At 39.8% G+C, this 13,879-nt stretch overlaps 1 protein-coding gene across 1 annotated transcript in view; it reads right to left on the reverse strand.

Annotated features, from left to right (window-relative positions):
- arhgef10 (Rho guanine nucleotide exchange factor (GEF) 10) overlaps nt 1-13,879 on the reverse strand; it is a 280,448-nt gene that overhangs the window by 176,158 nt on the left and 90,411 nt on the right. The window contains exons 6-9 of the mRNA XM_060853056.1: nt 11,813-11,892; nt 6,799-6,858; nt 6,221-6,405; nt 861-974 (exon numbers count right to left, since the gene is read on the reverse strand). Coding sequence (XP_060709039.1) covers nt 861-974; nt 6,221-6,405; nt 6,799-6,858; nt 11,813-11,892 — 439 coding nt within the window. The remainder of the gene's footprint in view (nt 1-860; nt 975-6,220; nt 6,406-6,798; nt 6,859-11,812; nt 11,893-13,879) is intronic.

Here is a 13,879-nt window from a genome sequence, read left to right on the forward strand (position 1 = left end):
GGAAGCGTTTGGAGGGATATGGGCCAAATGCTGGCAAATGGGACTAGATTAATTTAGGATATCTGGTTGGCATGGATGAGTTGGACTAAAGGGTCTGTTTCCACACTGTACAGCTCTATGACTCAGTCAAATTTCCAACGTTGTCAATTATTTTGTTTTTCATTAGTCCTGATTTAATTGGGAAGACAACAAATGACTTCCCAATTATTACATATTTTCTACTTATCTCTTAACTAACTGGCAACATTAAGCTCTCAAGTACTTCCCATTTTGTTTTAAAACCAAAACAATTTGATTGGTAATGTTCCATTGTATTTTAACTACAAGCATTACTTTAAACAAAAATTAATGCATAATTCATAAAGAACTTGTTAAAAAATATTATACCCAGATAGTTTCCTTTGCAAATATATAACACTGACTGCTTTTCAAGATGACAAATATAGACAAAAATAAATGTGGATAGAAATGTTTCTCAGTTGCTGTCCAATTATGCAAGAAACACAATAATGCACCAGTGTTTACCTACACAATGAAAAAGAATTTGTGGAATCCACTGAGTAATATCAGAGGAGTAAAATTCCATCCATCTAGAAGAGCCAATTTCATCCTTAGAGGGAGCATTGTGACATTCGGGCAAAAGTTCAAACTATCACTAGCCATGAAATGCTGAAAACACTCAACACAGGTCCTTTCATAAACCATCAATTGCCAGTTTTGATAAAAGCACAGTTGAGTTTTGAAAGACGTGTAATTTTATTTCTTAAAAAAAAACATAATCTGGTTGATTCTTTTTGAAAGGTAACAATACTATAAACTCATGTTCAATTCTAACACTAGTCTCCAAAAGCAGAAAATACCTTCCTTTCTTGTTTCTGCTTCAGTTGTTGAAGTTCCACACTTCCCACTGCATTTGCCAATTCTTTCATTTTCTTCTCGTAATGTTCTTTTAAACGACTCAGGTCCTGTGAAAGCTAAATCAAACACACTTATTCAGCTTCACATGCGTGTTGGTAATCTTTGGACAACCATACCCTGGTATTTTAAAAACAAATTTTGGAATTCAAGAACATACTTTGCATTATTTGTTTGCCAGACATGGATCACTTGATAGCACCACTGACTCCGAATCTGCAAGTTGTCACGTCCCACACCCAAGACTTCAGCGAAATAAAGCTAGGTTGACACTTGAGCGCTGTACAAAGTGCACGCTGCCTCATCAAAATTTTCATCTATTAGATCAGACCTGGGCCCAGATATTCTGGGAAATGGCAATCACAGTCAGATTGCCACTTCGCTTCCATTTTGTCCCTGTTAGCACTGAGCTTCACATTTCGAGCTGGGAATTCCAATCTGGGCTCCTTCTGAAGTGTGAAATGTACCTGAAATCAACACAGTAATCCCCATCATGCACGATAAGTTGGGGGAAATCAAAGCATACCCATTTTTTTTTTAACAGCAGCCATTGTGCTATGTTCTGAGATTTATACTGTCAGCAGCACATCCAGTAGCTTTTCAAGGATAAGCGTGGGGTCAGGCTGCCAGTTAATTGAAGGGCTAGGGTGTCAGACTGGTGGAGTACCAAGTAAGTGATGGACTGCTCAGGGTAGGTCATGGTGGGACCGTGCAGCAGCAAAGGGGAATATCAGGGTTGGTGGGATGATATGGTGTTGAGAATTGGAGGGGGAATGTGGCTCCCAGACATTCAATCTGCTGGGGGGGGGGGGGAGGCTCCAATTGGTTCTCAGCGGTTCAGGCTCGTGGGTGAGGGGATGTTAGGTTTCAAACCAACATTCAAAGGGGTTTGCAATCATTTCTGGGTTGGGGGTCCGGATACACAGGGGAGAGAAAAAAAATTAGTCATTGGGAGTCCACAGGATTTAAGAGGTTGGTGTTGCTGGTGTGTGGTCAATTGGAGACTCAGCTTAACAGATTTTCAGGAGTCACACTTGGTTTTGAATTGTCTAACTTTTCACGGGTAATTATTAACTTAACAGAAACAGCGCCTCCAATGGATTATTTCAGAGGTTTACCAGACGCAGGTTAATTGTCAAACAAAATCTCCAATTCCCCCCAAGTTTACCGTGTCTGGGGTTCCACAGGGTCCTGACTGTACAACCCCCATAGCTTTCTGGCTGTTGAAATATCCAGGCAGTGATACACAAGTCATGTCAGCTCCTCACGGAGCCTAAAAACCACACAACAACAGAGTCCTTCTCTGCAGTGTCCTCAGCCAACAACATCACTAAAATAATTAATCTAGTTATTACCACAGCATTATTTGTGAAAGCTTGCTGTGTTCAGACTGGCTACAACATTCCTACTTCAAAATAAAAAGTGTAAAAGCAAAGTAAAATGAAGAACTGCACTTGCTGGAAATCTGAAATAATAAACAGAAATTTCTGGAGAAACTCAGCAAGTCTGGCAGCATCTGTGGAGAGAAATCAGAGTTAACATTTTGGATCCAGACTCAAAATATTAACTCTGCTTTCTCTCCACTGATGCTGCCTGACCTTAGCTTTTCCAGCAATTTCTGTTTTTGTTTCCGAAGGAGGGTAACTGGACTCAAAATGTTAACTCTGCTTTCTATCTCCACAGACACTTCAAGAGTAGTCCATGAGAACAACTTAAGGTTGTGAAACGAAAAGACCTTGGAGTGCAGGTTCATAGCTCCTTGAAAGTGGAGTCGCAGGTAGATAGGATAGTGAAGGCGGCGTTTGGTGTGCTTTCCTTTATTGGTCAGAGTATTGAGGACAGGAGTTGGGAGGTCATGTTGCGGCCATACAGGACATTGGTTAGGCCACTGTTGGAATATTGCATGCAATTCTGGTCTCCTTCCCAATGGAAATATGTTGTGAAACTTGAAAAGGACTCAGAAAAGATTTACAAGGATGTTGCCAGGATTGGAGGATTTGAGCTACATGGAGAGGCTGAACAGGCTGGGGCTGTTTTCCCCTGCAGCATCGGAGGCTTAGGGGTGACCTTATAGAGGTTTACAAAATTATGAGGTGCATGGATAGGATAAATAGACAAAGTCTTTTACCTGGGGTTGGGGAGTCCAGAACTAGAGGGCATAGGTTTAGGGTGAGAGGGGAAAGATATAAAAGAGACCTATGGGGCAACTCTTTCACGCAGAGGGTGGTACATGTATGGAATGAGCTGCCAGAGGATGTGGTGGAGGCTGGTACAATTGCAACATTTAAGAGGCATGTGGATGGATATATGAATAGGAATGGTTTGGAGGGATATGGGCCGGGTGCTGGCAGGTGGGACTAGATTGGCTTGGGATATCTGGTTGGCATGGACGGGTTGGACCGAAGGGTCTGTTTCCATGCTATACATTTTATTTGCAAAGTCAATGCACAAGTATATTTCATTCAGAAACCTAGACTCTAATAATTTCACAAAATGTAGCATTACGCAGGCAGTCTAGCCTAACTGGTCTCTATTCTACATCCAGTCATTCAAAAATATTGCAATGTATCAAAAATATTTCAAAAGGGGAAATTACTATGGGAAAGTTGGGATAGAACCAAATTTATGAGATTTTTCTCAGTGGAAAGAGGAAATCTCTGGCCTTTAAAGAAAAAAATCCTCTCAATCAGCTAAAAAGTCAGGTGATCCCTGCTGGAAAATAGCAGCTTGATCGAATTGAGTAGCTGGTCAACAATCAATCATAGCAACTCAAGTCAGGTTTCTTCTGTGTCTAAATGAAGAAACAAAATTGGCAACAACTTACAGCTTTTGTACTAGGTGACGACTTCACTGATGCAGAATTTGGGTTGGGAGGGTCCAGATCAGGCAAGTACATCCACATTGTAAAAGTTCAAGGAGATAAAATACAAGAGAGATAATTTTTTTAAAAAACTGAATTGCTGTTAAACAGGCATAGGCTGTTGGAGCAGCAGCTGACAATAATGTGCACTGTTGTTCACAGAAAGTATATTGTACACTTCCAGCAGGGGGCAGATTTTCTTTGGGAAAAAAACTCAATTCTACCTGTTTGTGCATCAGAGTCAGGAGCTCATTTAGTGCCCATCCAAAACTCCCATCGACAAAATAAGCAGAAAACAGAATAGAGTGGATCTTGACGGCCTACCTGCTGTCTGTGCAGTAAAAACAACAGAGTATTTTATAACTACATTTCTCCTTACTAACTATATGGTCCTCAATTGTGGGAACTGACATAGCAACTTGGCTCTAGACATACGTCAAAACAGTTTCATCAAACTGCTCAGAGGTATACTGAAACAGCTCAACAACATTGATGCCTGCAGAATTTTGTGTTACTCATGGCCATTTTGTTGATAGGTGTGAAATGATCAGCCCCATATTTTAAGATGAGAAAAGAAAGATTTATTAAAAAAGACCCGAGGGGCAAATGTTTTCACACAGTGGTTCGTGTGTGGAATGAACTTCCAGAGGAAGTGGTGACTGTGGATACACTTGCAATGTTCAAAAGACATTTAGCTAAATACATGAATAAAACATGTTTGGACGGATGAGACTAGTTTAGTTTGGGATTACGTTTGACATGGACTGCTTCTATTTCCATGATTCCATGAAAACATATTGTTTTCTTGCCCCACTGTTTAGATACAGATATTCACCTCGCAACAACTATCATGTGGAAAGCCCGTAAAATAAATCCTGTCGGTTGGCTAGTGGATTCCCAGAACATACTGAAGAGTCATACTTGGGTCCAACCAGTCCATGCTGACAATAATCCCAAACTAGTCTCACCTGCCTGCTTTCGGCCCATATCCCTCCAAACATTTCTTATTCGTGTACTTATCCAAATGTCTTTTAAGCATTGTAATTATACTCACACCCACCACTTCCTCTGGAAGTTCACTCCACAGTCTGTAAAGAAATTGCTTCTACATTCAAATGCATCCACGGACAGATTGGGGACACTGTGTCTGTAAGGGATTGGGGATGAATCCTCCTATTGCCCATTTCCCTTGCTGCCCACCCTCTCTGCCTGTTCCAACATGGCCTCACCATCCCCTGAGCCCACTCCCATCATCATTCACTTTAATGTGTATGTCACTCTTTCTGATTGGTGGGACATCTAGCCCCAGAATTCTTGATCCCAGGGAAGACCTGCCTCTGATGTGGAAAATGCCTGATTGGCACTTAATCCATCGAACTTCCTGTAAATGCCAGCCCTTCTGGGAGGTGACATACCATTGCACTTAGTAGCATTGTTGATATTTAGAGTTCAATGGCCAGCAACATTTCAGTGTTGCTGTGCACCTTTTAGCATGACCTGTCATTGGATCTTTAGAAGCACTTTAAAATGGGCAGGTGGGAACAGCAAATCATAAAAAGTCATGGCCACACCTTTCCAATCATTTGCAAAGAGGGGAGGTCTTGCAATGCATTGCATAGCGCCCCTCCCTCTGAACCCGGAGCTCCAGGTTGACGTTCCACTCCAGGACTCTATCGCCAAGGAAGATGTATCCGGAATGCAGCCAAACCAGGTTGAATACTTGTAAACCCTCCCAACCTACTCCCAATGCAGGTGGCAAGAGCGGGGAGAGATTTCTGGTCAAGCACGTGATAGAAAGAATTGGGCCCTCAACCATCACTGTCCACAACACAAGATTACACCGCGGATGTATAAGTCTTTATTGCAACAGCAACTTGGATTCAGGGTCCTGACTTTGACCTGCTCATGGTAGAGATGGTAGACCTATTTCAAGGACAGAGGGTGTTATGTATTGAATAGAGACAATTAGATACAATATTATAGAGATTTTAAATAATCTGTTCGGAGGTGTTATGATCCACCTCTCAGTTAGGTAGGACCTGGATATTCTGGCTCAAAATACAGTATGCCAGTGATAATGTCCCTGTTATCTGAAATTAGTGATCTTATCAAATTTAAAACCTCCTCAATCCTTACAAACACCACTGCTGTCAGCAGGGTTCCTGGATCAACAGCTTAGATTCCAGGGAATGCCGCATCTCCAACTGTTCTCAAGTTGTTTGTCTTTTGACAAATTCAAGATATATAACTCCTAGTCAATCACTGAGTGACTAAAACAGAAGGACACTCAATCTGAGCATAAGTAATATTAACCACTCTCTAAAGCTATTTTCTTCTAAACAAAATGGACATATTCTTCAACCAGTTTTTCCACTTAGAGCTTGCTTCTTCTTTGTGGATTCAAACTTTAAAATGATGGTCATGATCTGCACACGTGGTACATACATGTATCTTGTTCTTGTGAGATTTGCCTTGGAGGAATGAGTTGGGAATTCCATTTTCATTCTTAGACTCGCCATCACTTTGCTCATCATAGCTCTCAAACTCACTGGAGCTCCAACCATAATCCAAAGAACTTGTCGCAGCCTCATCCCCATGTTCCACATCATCATAAATTAGTTCTTCTGGATCTGATGACAAGGGACCAAGAACTGATATTTACTTAACTGACATTTATAATTGAAAAGAAAACTCATTTCCACAACATTGGAAGATCCAAAAATTGATGTTGATATTTCTGAAGGTAGGAACACATCTAAGACGATTTCTATGTTTAGAATGAATGCACATATCAATATTTCAGACATTGTACAATATAATTAACAAATTATATTAATAACTAGAGCTTAATTTTGTTTTCAAAATGTATATTATTTGACATTGTGCTAATTACAATGCACTTGTTTTGTCACTGCAGCAAACAATGCTTTTCAGACGAGAATGTTCTTTGATAACATAAATGTGGATTGTACCAAAGACAAAATGGTTATTGCAGAAATAGATGTGCATTAACCAGCATTTACCTGTTGCTGATGCATCAGAATTTTCTATTGGCACATCATCATAAATCACTTCATCCTGACCTGTGAGACATGACAGAAATTACTTAGATAGATTAGACTTAAAGAGAGAGAGAAAGAAAGATAAATAGACAGAGGGAGATAAAAGAAATGGAAACATTTTTTAAAAAATTAATTCTAGAATAACTGGAATCTAAAGGACGAGTTTCGGCACTTTTAAACATCTTTGAGCCAGAATGCTTATTTGCCAGCAGTTGAAACTTATCTCTCGGGTAAGAATTCAATTACACCGGAATACACAAGTCCTCAGTTTGACTTTCATAAGTATATATTGAATAAATAGTGCTGTTTAGAGTTGTTCCACAAACTTCAATGTTAACAGTGTGAGATACTGTTTTACTTGGGCCTCTGGATGAGCAAGGGAACTCATACAGCAACTTCCTGATTTCTATAAATAACTGCATGGCTGCAGTTACTGGGAGTTAGTCCAATTTACACTTAAACAGCAGAGGCAGATGGTCTCACCATTATTCTTATTGCCTAATCCAGCCAGAGTATTTCTCATTCACAGGAAAGCATGTGAGATGTTGCTTATATGAGTGAGAATGTAGGCAATAGTATTCACTGTGACAACTTAAACCAGGGTGAGCTTGAACGAGGGGTAATTGTAATGCTTATACAAATTTCTGATACAGCAAAATTTAAAATATTCAGCACCTGGGAAAGGTGAGCTGGGCTGTGGCAACGTGTTGCAATTACTGCAATGCAGACGATAATTCAAATCATTTAAAATATTACTAAAGAGAGAGCAGTCTTGCACATCAATATGTTAATACCCTCTGGCATGCCCAGACTGAATGGGGGGGGATGAAGGAGATCCAATCGTAACCTTTAAAAGGCAAATGAATATCAACTGGAAAATTTACATGTAGGATACACAGCCAGAGAATAGTACAAAGTGGATTGCTAAATGCTAACTTTCTGTGCTGCGTGATCTTAACAACAGCAATAATGAAACATGATTGAAAGCAGAAAGTGCTGGTAGTAATGACCTTTAGAAAAAAAGAGGTCAATCTAAAATAAGTTTTAAAATAAATATGAATACTTGATAGAAGAAACGGGGAGAGACAACAACGGCTTAATGTACAACTTCGAGGGGACTAAAGGAGCAGAGGGATGTTGGGTCTCGGAAGGTGGCAAGACAAGTTGAAACAGCTGTTAAAAAGGCTTATAGGATCCTTGGGTTTATAAATAGAGGCATAGTGTAAAGAAAACAATGACCTCTACAAATCATTGGTCAGATCACATTTGGAGAATACAGTGTTCAGTTCTGGACACCTTATTGAAGGAAGGATGTTAAAGTCCTGGAGAGAGTTCAAAGGAGATTTACCAGAATGATAATAGCACCGAGGAATGTTCAATACAAAGAAAGAATAGAAAAATTGGGCTTTGTCTCCTTGGAATGCAGACAATTAAGAGGTGATCTTATTGAGGTGTTCAAAATTATGAACAATTTTGACAGGTTAAAGAAGAATATTCTTTTTACATTAGTTAGAATTGGTCCTGACATTGGTTGTTCGATTCTTGAAGATCCAGCTCATGTTATTCATTTGGAAGATTTCACACAGTGCACAGGGGCTCAGAGGTTAGCACTACTGCCTCTCAGAACTAGGGACCCAGGTACGAATTCTATCTTGGGTGACTGTCTGTATGGAGTTTGCACATTCTCCCAGTGTCTGCGTGTGTTTCCTCTCACAATCCAAAGATGTGCAGATCAGATGAGTTGGCCATGCTAAATTTCCCCTAGTGTTAGTCAGGGGTAAATACAGGGTAGGGGAATGGGTCTGTGTGGGTCACTCTTCGGAGGGTCAGTGTGGGTTTGTTGGGCTGAAGGGCCTGATTCCATACTGTAGGGAATCTAGTCTAATCTAATATTCTAAAAGCAAGACCAATGCTTTTAAAATATGTCTAACAAGTCATTGTGTCACTAGTACTGAACGCTGATGTTTTCATAAAATCATTTGCTTTATAAATCTGTCTGTGGTTCAGTTTAAAACGTGTTATGCTGTCCTTAACAATGAACAATGGAATAGCCTAGTTATGGAGGTAGTTACTCAACTTTGCATCAAACCAGAACATAGATTTGTTAGATTTATGTTTAACTTTGTTGTAAATGTAATTCCTGTATATTGGCTCTGGGCGTGCAATATTTTATAGCCGTGATGATTTTGGGAAGGAAAATGTGTGTTAAATTTGTTCTTTATTGCCTAAAAAATGTTAAGACAAAAACCAGGGCTTTTTTTGATGATATTCTTCAGGTGTTTTCATGCTGTGTGAAAGATGCAAATATGGTCAGCCAAAATATTCTCTTCAGGAACTATTTAACATTTTCACTGAGCAATCCAATTAGAAGTTTCGGTGAAAAAGTTTTATCCAAAAAGTGGTAAGAACGCAGAGCTCACCGTAACATAGGGAATAGTTGAAGTAAGTAGCGTGCACATGTTTAAGATAAAGCAGATGTCCAGAAATATACAAGAGGGAGAAAAGATCATAAAGCTACGCTAAGACAGGAGTAAGTGGGAGCAACTCATGGAATTTAGTATAGATCAGTTGAGCCAAATAACTTGATTCAGTGCAGTAAATTCTATAAATTTGCATAAACTGTTTTGGGTGGGAACAGGGCAGTAGAATGGGTTTGAGAAACGTATCAGCTATGAACAAATACCAGAGCAGACACAGCCAAATGGCCTAATTCTGCTCCTATATCTAATGATCTTTATGGGTGACTTTTGTATCCAGTTATAAACTATTTTCTTGTGGTATTTTTTTCAAATGTACGAGGGCAACCGTGGAAAGGTGATCCTTTCCTGTTCATCTTTTGTACGTATACAAATTTATTTGAAATTTCTCTCTGCTCTGTTTGTGCAGGGATTAAAACATTTTCCTTTTTATTTGCTTCACATTTATATAAATTATTTGGATGTGGACAAAGTTAAAAATCATAAATCAACTGCTGGCACAATTTGGATGTGAACATAGGAGGCATAGTTAGTAAGTTTGCAGATGACACAGAAATTGGTGGTATAGTGGACAGTGAAGAAGGTTACTTCAGAGTTCAACGGAACCTTGATCAGATGGGCCAATGGGCTGAGGATTGGCAGATGGAGTTTGATTTAGATAAATGTGAGATGCTGCTCTTTGGAAAGGCAAATCAGGGCAGAACTTATACACTTAATGGTAAGGTCTTGGCGAATGTTGCTGAACAAAGAGACCTTGGAGTGCAGGTTCACAGTTCCTTGAAAGTGGAGTCACAGCTAGACAGGATAGTGAAGACGACATTTCGTATGTTTGCCTTTATTGGTCAGAGTATTGAGTACATGAGTTGGGAGGTCATGTTGTGGCTGTACAGGACATTGGTTAGGCTACTTTTAGAATACTGCATTCAATTCTGATCTCCCTACTATCAAAAAGATGTTGTGAAACATGAGAGGATTTAGACAAGACTTACAAGGATGTTGCCAGGGCTGGAGGGTTTGAGCTAAAAAGGGAACGACTAAATAGGCTGGGGCTATTTTCCATGGAGTGTCAGAGGCTAAGGGTGACTCTATAGAGGTTTACAAATGAGGGACATGGATAGGATGAATAGCCAAGGTCTTTTCCTCATGGTGGAGAAATCAAGAACGAGAGGACATACATTTAAGGCGAGAAGCGAAAGATTTAAAAGGGATCTAGGTGCAACGTTTTCATGCAGAGGGAGGTGTGTGTATGGAATGAGCTGCAAGGGGAAGTGGTGGAGGCTGGTACAATTACAACATTTAAAAGGCATGCGGATGAGTATATGAACAGAACGAGTTTAGAGGAATGTGGGCCAAATGCTGGCAAATAATATCTGGTTGATGTGGATTGGTTGGACTGAGGTGCCTGTTTCCATGCTGTATAGCTCTATGACTCTATGGTATCTCAGCAACTAGGGTTTACAATATCAACATCAGTAAGAGAGCTAGGAGTGAGGTTTAGAGAAATTTCTTCACTCTGAGTTGTTAGGATTTGGGATGTGCTGCCTGGGAGAGTGGAGATGCGGAAAGCTGGATATATAATCAACAGTGATGAATTTAGAGGGCTTTGGAGGTAGGGCTGGAGAACTGAACTAGCTGGATAGCTCTTTCGGGAGCCAGTACAGACACACAGCACATAACTAGCCTCCGAACTCCTCATAGCCCATCCACTACCTACAAGGTGCAAGTTAGGAGTTTGATGGTAAATGTTGCACTAGCTGAACGCACGAAACTCCAATAATATTCGGGAAGCTTGACATCATCTAGGACAAAGGACTCGCACAACTGATATCCCAAGCATCATTTGCAGTGTTCATTCCCCTCACCATAGGTGCATATTGACAAGATGCACAGCAGTATCTCACTAAGGCTCCTTCAACAGAACCTTAAAATCCACAAACTCTATAATATGAAAAGTCAAGGGGAACAGATACATGGAAACACAACCTTTTTCCAGGTTTCACTCCACGCCACTCACCACTGACCTGGTAATACGTGGCTGTTTTTTCACTGTCACGGTCTCAAAATTCTGGACTTCCATCACTAATAACACTGGGACACATGTACACCTCAGAAGCTGCACCAGTTCATGAAGACAGCTCACCAGCAGCTTCTCCAGGGTAATTAGGGATGGCAAATAAGGAAATATTTGCCTAACCAGCAACATTCATATCGCATGAACAAATATAATTCATTCTGGAACCTCACTAACTAGAACATTAGCTTCACTTAATTAGAATTAACATCCAGTCCTCACTGCTGCATCTCAGCACTATGTGCCATAAGCTTCCCTACTGCCCCTTATTCGTGGTAACACATGCCTCAATATCTTTCCCAAATATATCCAAAGTTAAATGTGTTTTCAGAGGAAACATTTTACTTCTTATATTTATACACAGGGGACAAATTGAAGGTTATGATGTAGTAGTCAGTAATGTCTTTTTAATGTCATTGCTACATACCCTCCAGCCATGCCGTATTTGCTGGGTCTGAAGCCCATTTGGTAAAGGCATCTTCTGAGTCCAAAGCAAGATAATCTTCACTGTAATAAAATGAAATAGGAATATTTTAAATATAATTTGCATTTTTCACGAATACATTGCCACAATGCCACAAAGCCACAAGACAATGCATCCCTTACTCTTCATTCTCCTTGTGATTAGAGATTCATAAGCTACAGAACATCTGAAATGCAAGCAATATAATACTGGACTTTCAGCAGTCCTATTATAAAAAAGTGTTTTCTAATGTAAAGACAATATGAAAAACTATTCAACATTAAATCCATGAAGCCCAGCTATCCAACATTTCTGATCATTTCAATTCGTTACTTTGCATAAGTATTTCCAACCTGCAAGAAGTTCAAAAAGCAGAGTTGTTACAAATCCAGCTTCTGATCTTCCATTTAAGGTCTGCTTGACATCAATAGCATGAAAACTGATCAAGGTCGTGATACAGGAGAAAATAAATGTTCCCTTAGAGAAAAAAAGTTAACACTAGACAGTCAACATTTTGTGCCAAGGACAGATCATGTCTGACAAATTGAATTGAGTTCTTCAACAAGATGACCCAGGTAGTGGATGAGCATAGTACTGAGGACATTGTATATTAGAACTTTCAGAAAGCGTTTGATATAGAGCAACACGCCAAGTTAGTTAACAAATTAAACAAGTTTGGAATTGATGGGCTGTTAGCAGCATTGATTAGAAGTTGGCCAAAGGATAGGAAACAGAGGGTGGATATAGATGGGCATTTCTCAGACTGGAGTCAAGTTGAAAGTGGTGTGCAGCCCTTGCTTTTACTGATTTATGTAAACAATTTGGAGATGGACATTGAGGACAAAATTCCAAAATTTGCAGATGATATTGAGCTAGGAAGAATAGTGAATTGTGAGGATGATGCTGAGTGATTTCACAGGGATGTCGACAAGCTCTCCAAATGGATAGATACCTGGCAGGTGAGTTTCAATGCAGAGAAACATGATGTAATGCATTTTGGTAGAAGGAACAGGAAGAGACAATACAGGCTCAATGGTACAATGTGAGGGGAGTATAGGAGGAGAGGGACCTCAGGATTCACGTGCATAATTCTCTCAAGGGGTCAGGCAATTTGAAACGGTTGTTATGAAACTTATCAGGTACCTTTGGTTTACAAATAATGGCATAGAGTACAAAATCAAGGACATCATGCAACTACAAATCATTGGTCAGGCCAATTTGGAGTATTGTGTTTGTTTCTGGGCATGCTATTTAAGGCAGGATGTTAAAGACCTGGAGAGAGTGCAAAGGAGATTTACTAGAATGATACCGGGATTGAGGAATTTCAAATACAAGAAGAGATAGTAGAAATTCAGCAATGTCTCCTTGGAGTAGACCTTAAGAGGTGACCTTACGGAGATATTAAAATTTTGAACAATTTTGACAGGGTAAAGAAGAATGTTCTGTTCCCACTAGTTGATATGTCAGTAACTTAGGACATCGCAACTTCAAGACAGTTAGCAAGATAGCTAGGAGTGCGCTGAGGAGAAATTTCTTTACCAAGAGTGGTTAGGATTTGGAATGCACGGCAAGGAGGATTCTATAGGAGTTTTCAAAAGAGAGCTGGATATATATTTAAAAGTGATTAATTTAGAAGGTTATGGAGATCGGGCTAGAGAATGGGAATATATGGGTAGTTCTTTTGTGAGCTAGTTCAGAACTGATCGGTTCTTCGATAGTTTATGATTCCATGTTTGAATAATTTGTAACATCAACTGATTCACAGAATGTTCAACAAAGCTGAAATATGAGGAATTTTATGGAGAGCAGAACCTGTGAAGCTAGAGGCTTGTCTCATCTCTCAAAGTGAAAATTCAGCAGATCAGTATGGAAACATACTGACATTTCTCTCTGCCAGATACAGCAACGCAAAAGGGAAGGAAAGAATTCATACAAAAGGGAAGGAAAGAATTAATACAAATTGTTGATATTTTTCCATCTCCAAAAAATGATGGACATATAGCAAACAATTCATGTAGGTGAGGTGGGCAG

The sequence above is a fragment of the Hemiscyllium ocellatum genome, chromosome 3 (genome assembly GCF_020745735.1).
Source record: "Hemiscyllium ocellatum isolate sHemOce1 chromosome 3, sHemOce1.pat.X.cur, whole genome shotgun sequence".
NCBI lineage: Eukaryota > Metazoa > Chordata > Chondrichthyes > Orectolobiformes > Hemiscylliidae > Hemiscyllium > Hemiscyllium ocellatum.